The 6,455-nt window shown below is 44.3% G+C and overlaps 2 protein-coding genes across 2 annotated transcripts; both read right to left on the reverse strand.

Annotated features, from left to right (window-relative positions):
- Nucleotides 1-3,423: 3,423 nt before the first annotated feature.
- On the reverse strand, nucleotides 3,424-4,739 carry LOC122025667 (ATP synthase gamma chain 1, chloroplastic-like). The gene has a single exon (XM_042584506.1). The coding sequence runs from the start codon at nucleotides 4,642-4,644 to the stop codon at nucleotides 3,562-3,564; it is 1,083 nt and encodes a 360-aa protein (XP_042440440.1). The 5' UTR covers nucleotides 4,645-4,739; the 3' UTR covers nucleotides 3,424-3,561.
- A 477-nt stretch (nucleotides 4,740-5,216) lies between these two features.
- On the reverse strand, nucleotides 5,217-6,173 carry LOC122023348 (protein FEZ-like). Its single transcript, XM_042581399.1, has 3 exons — nucleotides 6,125-6,173; nucleotides 5,741-6,042; nucleotides 5,217-5,603 (listed from the first exon to the last, which is right to left on the reverse strand). Exons 1-3 carry the CDS (start codon nucleotides 6,171-6,173, stop codon nucleotides 5,217-5,219), a joined length of 738 nt encoding a protein of 245 aa, XP_042437333.1.
- Nucleotides 6,174-6,455: the final 282 nt, after the last annotated feature.

Genomic DNA, 6,455 nt, shown 5'->3' on the forward strand with positions numbered 1-6,455 from the left:
TAGTAGTAAGAAAACCAGTGATTCATCTTCAAGGCTCTTCACATATATGTAGCAGTCATACTCACATCTCCTATATCCGTTTTGAATCATGTATGAATCAAAATGTTTGTATCATTGCCTAGGAGATTGTTTCAATCCATAGGGCGATTTTTTCAACTTGCAAACCAACCGCTCTTGTCTGGGTTGATTAAATCCCTCGGATTGTGACATAAAAATCTACTCCTCCAAATTTTCATGAAGAAATATCGTCTTCACATCCAATTGTTCAAGCTGCAAATCGTGGTGTGTCACTAAAGTCAACACCGTTCTAATTGACGTATGTCTTACACCAGAGAGAAAATTTCTTCATAGTCAATCCCCTTTCTCTGTGAATATCCCTTTGTTATCAACCGAGCCTTGAACTTCACTTATTCTCCTTCTCCTTCTGACATTGCTTTTTTCTTCTTGAATATCTACTTGCACCCTATAATTTTCTCTCCTTCAGGGAGTTCCACTGATATATCCCACGTTGGTTCTTATGCAACGATTCCATCTCCTCTGCCATAGCACACATCCACCTGTCCTTCTCAGAGTTGTGTATTGCCTATTGAAAAGATGTAAAGTCTCCATTACTAGTGATAAGTGCATAAGATACCAAGTCTTCAAATCTGTATCTGGTGGGTGGTTTTACGACTCGTCTCGTTCTACCACCAGCTATAGTGCGATGCTCTGTGTGCTCTAAGTTAGAATCATCGAAAATATGAGTCTCTAGCTCCACCTGCACAATATCTTTCTCCATGTTGCTCTGTGGTGTTTCCTTTCCTTCTTCCTGAGTATGCTGTAACATAGCTTTCTTGTCAAACACCATATCTCTGCTGATCACCACCTTGTTTGCCTTAGGATCCCAAAGCTTGAAGGCTTTAATTTCTTTCTGATACCCCAGAAAAATGCACTGCTTTGACTTCGCATCCATCTTTGATCTTTCCTCACTAGATATGTGCACATAGGCTGGACATCCAAAAACTCGAAGATAAGAGTAATCTACTTAATCCTCTGTCCATACTTCCTCTGATACTTTGCCTTCTAGTGCTGCCCTTGGTGATCTATTAATGAGATATCATGTCATGTTAACCGCTTCCGCCCAAAAATTCTTTGCAAGCCTCGCATTCAACCAAAGACATCTTATCTTCTCAATGATTGTCCTGTTCAACCTTTTCGCCAACCCGTTTTGCTGAGGTGTCCTGTGAACTGAGAAATGCCTCATTATCCCATTCTGCTCACAAAATTTTTGAAACTTTAAATTTGTGTACTCAGTCCCATTGTCCCTTCATTACCGTTAGAGCTCCTTTGCTGACCTTCATCACCCCACTCACTGATTTGTAATTGCAGCCAATACCATTCAGTGTGTCTAGTGAGACCAAGTGCTTTCTTAGCTCTAGTATATATCTGACATCACACAAAGTTCTGATCACACCATCAAACATCTTGATTCTGACGTTCCCTATGCCGATAACTTTGCATGACGCATCGTTTCCCATCAACACTGAACCAGAATTCACTGCCCTATAGGTGTCAAACCAATCCTTGTTTGGAGTCATGTGATATGAACATGCAGAGTCTAAAATCCATGCATCCGTCAGCTACTCCGAACTTGACATAACTGATAGCATATCTCTATCACCGCTCTCGGAATTTTCTTCTTCAACTATGTTTGCAAACTTTGTCGAACTACCTTTGTTCTCTGCAACATATTTCTTTATCTCTAGACAATCTCTCTTGATATGACCTTTGCCTCCACATTTGTAGCACGTGATCACCTTCTTCCTTCTCGATTTAGAACAAGCCTTGTTGTTATCCGATCCATGTCGAGATTTACTCCTACCACGCTCTTGGTTGCTATTTATCACAAGTCCTCCTTGAGAAACTTCATCACTTGTTTTCTTCCTTTAGTGAAAACCTAGCAATGCATCTGTGATCTCCTCCAATTTAAGAGTTTCCTTACCCCCACATCAAAGTAGTAACCAAATTCCCGTATGTAGGAGATGAAGGTAAAGAATTCAACAACATCAGCGTCTTGCCCTTGTCTTCGATCTCCACATCAACCCGCTTCAAATCGCTTACAATTTGATTGAATACATTGATATGCTGGCTTAGATCGGGTCCTTCTGTCATCTTCAGCCCGAATAATTTCTACTTAAGATACAACTTGTTTGTCAATGACTTTGACATGTACCGGTTTCCAACTTTTGCCAAACTGCCACCGGTGACTCGTCGTCCATGACATGGTACATCACGTTATCCGTAAGACAAAACCTGATTGTTGCTACTGCCTTCGCTTGAAGTTCTTCCCAATCTGATTTCTTCATATTTTTTTTCGATTTTCTTTCTCCTAGTGCCTTCACTATGTCTTGTTGCACCAACAAGTCCTTGACCCTTCTCTGTTATAATCCAAAGTTTTCGGTTCCGTCAAACTTCACTAGATCAAACTTCATAGAAGTCGTCCCGACATGTTGAACAAATCCGCCAAAAACCTGTAGCTCTGATACCAATTGTTGGGCAAAGAGAGGGCAACACCTCTCAACCTTTAAAACGCGGAAGAAGAGGAAGAGAGAAAAGAGATCGTGCGGAGCAACAAGACAAAGACACACAAAAGGAGAGCAAACACGAGGAAGGAGAAGAAGAAGAGAAAGAAGAAAAGTTACGGTGGTTCGACGACGTGCCTACTCCACAAAATGGCCAAAACATTATTAGAATTCTCTCTACACAAGAAAATCACATATAATGATTCTTGTATTTGTTGTTGTACAATAAGTTTACAATGATCCCTATAAATAATGTTAAATTTCAGACACGATAAAATCGTAACAGAATTTTGTTATGAAAAATCACAATAAAATTTTGTTATATAAAATCTTAATAGAATTTTATTACGAAAAATTTTAATATATTTTTTTCCCATAACATCACTCATATTAACCTTCATCCAAATATGAATCATCCGTCAACAGAATAATCCTTTCTTTAGGGTCATCAATCCACTCATTATTAATCAACCCACTACCTTAATTGAGTCTCATGGTCTATCACATTTTCCTTTTATTACTTGAATAATATTTGCATCAATCGATTAATTACAATTATGTTAACTTCTCATAATCTATCAATCAACCACACCACTTAAAACAAACTACTTTTGTCTGCCCTAGTTGTTGTCAAATAATTTGACTTTCATACATCTAATGGTCAATTACATTTTTTTTTTTATAAAGATAGTACTAAATGATTAAAATCTATCCGTCAAAATATATTTTATATCAAGAATATTTTAATAATATCATATTTATATATTAATTATATACATAAATTATAATTCATTTCTAACTGACAAATGCTGACCAACAAGATTTATTTTTCCTATAGTTCTTGTTTTTTTTAACTCCATTGTAATAAAAAATAATCCCATATATAAATAAGGTCAAAAACAGATGTTGACTTAGATATGTTGTACAATTAAAGAGAGAGCAGAGTTGACCTCGTTTGGTAACACAAAGTGTAGCGCGAATCGAATCAATGATATAGTTACTACACCAGAGCATCTGCCCCTGCGACGATCTCCAAGATCTCGCCGGTGATCTTGGCTTGCCGCTGCCGGTTGTAGAGGATGGAGAGCGTCTTCTTGAGCTCGACGGCGTTGTCGGTGGCGTTGCTCATGGCGGTCATCCGGGCGGCGAGCTCGCTGGCCAGCGACTCCTGCAGCGCGCGCAGGATCTGACTGTTGAGGTACAGCGGCAGCAGGGCGTCGAGGATCTGCACCGGGTCCTGCTCGAACTGCAGGATGGGGGAGAAGGCCGGCGTCGGCGTGCGCACCACGTCGCGCTCCACCGTCAGCTTCCCCTCCTTGGTGGTGAGCCGGAACAGCTCGTCCTCGGCCGCGTCCACGCACACGCCGTTCACGTCGCAGATCTCGCCCTTGGGCGACAGCGGCAGCAGCGTGTGGATCACCGGATCGGACTTCACCAGCGACACGAACTTGGTGTAGAGCAGCTCCACCTTGTCGACCTCCTCGCTGACGAACAGGGAGAAGACGTCGTCGGCGATGGCTTGCGCCTCCTTAGCGGTGGGCTGGTTGCCGGCTTCCAGGAATCGGTCGACCGGGATGTGGGGCCGTCGTTGGAAGTAGACGTTGCCCTTCTTCCCCACGCTGATGAGCGTGTATTCGATCCCCAGAACAGAGAGCTCCGCCATGCGCTGCTCTGCCTTCCGGATGATGGCGTTGTTGTAGGCCCCGCAGAGGCCGCGGTCGCCGGTGACCACCACCAGCGCGATCTTGCGCACGGGGCGCACGCGGGTCAGCGGCACGTCCACGTCCTCCGTCTGCAGCTGCTCGTTGATGTTGTAGAGAACCTCCACCAGCGTCTCCGAGAAGGGGCGCCCGCTCACCACCGCCTCCTGCGCGCGCCGCACCTTCGCCGCGGCCACCAGCTTCATCGCCTCGGTGATCTTCTGCGTGTTCTTGACCGAGCCGATGCGGTCGCGGAGGTCGCGGAGGCTGCAGACGATGGTGGACGACGACGGGCGGGGCGAGCGGGGAGCCTGCAGGGCGAGACGGGAGGGGGACGAGAGCTTGGAGGAGCCCCAGAGTGGAGTGAAATTGGAGCAAGCCATGGAATTGAAGTTGAAGAAGAAGAAGAATGAAGAAGAAGTGTGGTGTTTTAACGGCGAGGAAAGGAAGAAGAGGAAGAATGAGAGGTGGAGGGCAGAAAGTTTGGATTGGGTTGGGGATAAGGCTGGATTTTGACTCACGGCCATGCAATTTCTAAATTCATTGTTTGTTTTTTTTGACCTTTCTTTTTTGATTAATTATTTTGATCATTTGTTATTTGTCTTGTTTTTATTTTAGAGTGCACGTATAAAATTTTTTTAAAAAAAGTTAAATCGAATTAACCATTAAACTGATAATTTAAATTTTTTTAATTAAATCGACTTCATTTTAATTTTTTTTTAAATTATGACAAACAAATTGATAGACTGATGGTCTTCAGTAATTGATTGATGGAAATCAAAATTAATTGATTGACGATGGAAAAATATATTTGAAGTAAAGGGAAGAAACTTTGGATTGAGCTGCGGATAAGGCTTGATTTTAACTTAAGGGGACTCATACTGAGTCCAGATCCTCTGCGCCCGCCCCCCGTGCGCCCTCTGCGCCCGTCGCTACGCGACAAAAAACCCACGCGCTAAGCACGTGCGTTTCTCCGCTCCAGTAATAAAACCCAACTCCAACGCACACATATCACTTCCTGCTGATCGGTCTGTTGACCGATCAGCAGGAATGCTGATCGGTCTTGCTGACCGATCAGCATTCCAGCAGACTGAGAGGAGAAGCGGGCGTTGGTGCAACTGATCAAGTGTGAGGGTGTTGGAGGCTGGGTCATGATGTGGTCGGAGACGAAGGGGACGACAGCGTGGTGATGGCCATGGGTGGAGTTTGGAAGGGGTAGGAGGCGGTGGAAGTCCGGCGGAGTCGTCGTCATTGCTTCAGAGGAGACCCAGTTGGAGTGGGAGACAGCTCTCTGCGCCACCGAGTTGGTCTTCTTGAGGATCCTACAGATGGCCAATGAATCCTGCAAATTTAAATTAAGCTTAATTAATTGGTATTTTCACCTACTCCTATTAAAAATAATTAATTAATTAGTTATTAAATTAAATTGCTTACATTTGGGAGGATATGGTTCTTATGATCGAGAGAGGTACAAGAGACCTTGAAGAGGGAGGTGGCCGAGTGATGGTGATGAAGAGAGACTAGAGAGGAAGTAGCTGGGAGTCTGAACTCATGCATCATCCAGTCAGTCTTGACGCCTTTCGCGGCCCGGCCTCTGTAGAAGACGAGGGACTTCTTGAGGCCGATGCACTTGTTTTGGTCAGAGGAGTAGATGGGTCTATCTGTGCCTGTGGCCTTCCAAAACCCAGCCCCGGTCACTCTATTTGGCCTTGTGCTGTTCCTGTACTTTCTATCTCTCGGGCAGTAGAAGTACCATTCTTTCTCTCCGGTTTTTGCAAGCTCTGCAGGATTTAATTAATTAATTAAAGACAAAAATTAATTTGTTAACTTAATTCTTTTGAAAAAAAAAAAGAAGAGAAAAACTTCTTACTTGGAAGATCGGCCCGCTTCTCCTCACCTGATCGGCCCCCATGTCCCCTCCCTCTCCCTCACCTGATCGGCCCGCTTCTCCTCTCAGTCTGCTGGAATGCTGATCGGTCAGCAAGACCGATCAGCAGGAATGCTGATCGGTCTGCTGACCGATCAACATTCTTGCTGATCGGTCAACAGACCGGTCAGCAGGAAGCGATATGTGTGTGTTGGAGTTGGGTTTTATTACTGGAGCGGAGAAACGCACGTGCTTAGCGCGTGGGTTTTTTGTCGCGTAGTGACGGGCGCAGAGGGCGCACGGGAGACGGGCGCAGAAGATGTGGAC

This window comes from Zingiber officinale, chromosome 9B (assembly GCF_018446385.1).
Source record: "Zingiber officinale cultivar Zhangliang chromosome 9B, Zo_v1.1, whole genome shotgun sequence".
Lineage (NCBI taxonomy): Eukaryota > Viridiplantae > Streptophyta > Magnoliopsida > Zingiberales > Zingiberaceae > Zingiber > Zingiber officinale.

Coding starts and splice junctions, on each gene's coding strand:
- LOC122025667 (XM_042584506.1), bottom strand. CDS start 4,644: ATGGCTTGCTCCAATTTCACTCCACTCTGGGGCTCCTCCAAGCTCTCG.
- LOC122023348 (XM_042581399.1), bottom strand. CDS start 6,173: ATGGGGGCCGATCAGGTGAGGAGAAGCGGGCCGATCTTCCAAGTAAGA. Junction 6,043..6,124: donor GCCGATCTTCCAAGTAAGAA/GTTTTTCTCTTC, acceptor TAAATCCTGCAG/AGCTTGCAAAAACCGGAGAG. Junction 5,604..5,740: donor CGGCCACCTCCCTCTTCAAG/GTCTCTTGTACC, acceptor TTAAATTTGCAG/GATTCATTGGCCATCTGTAG.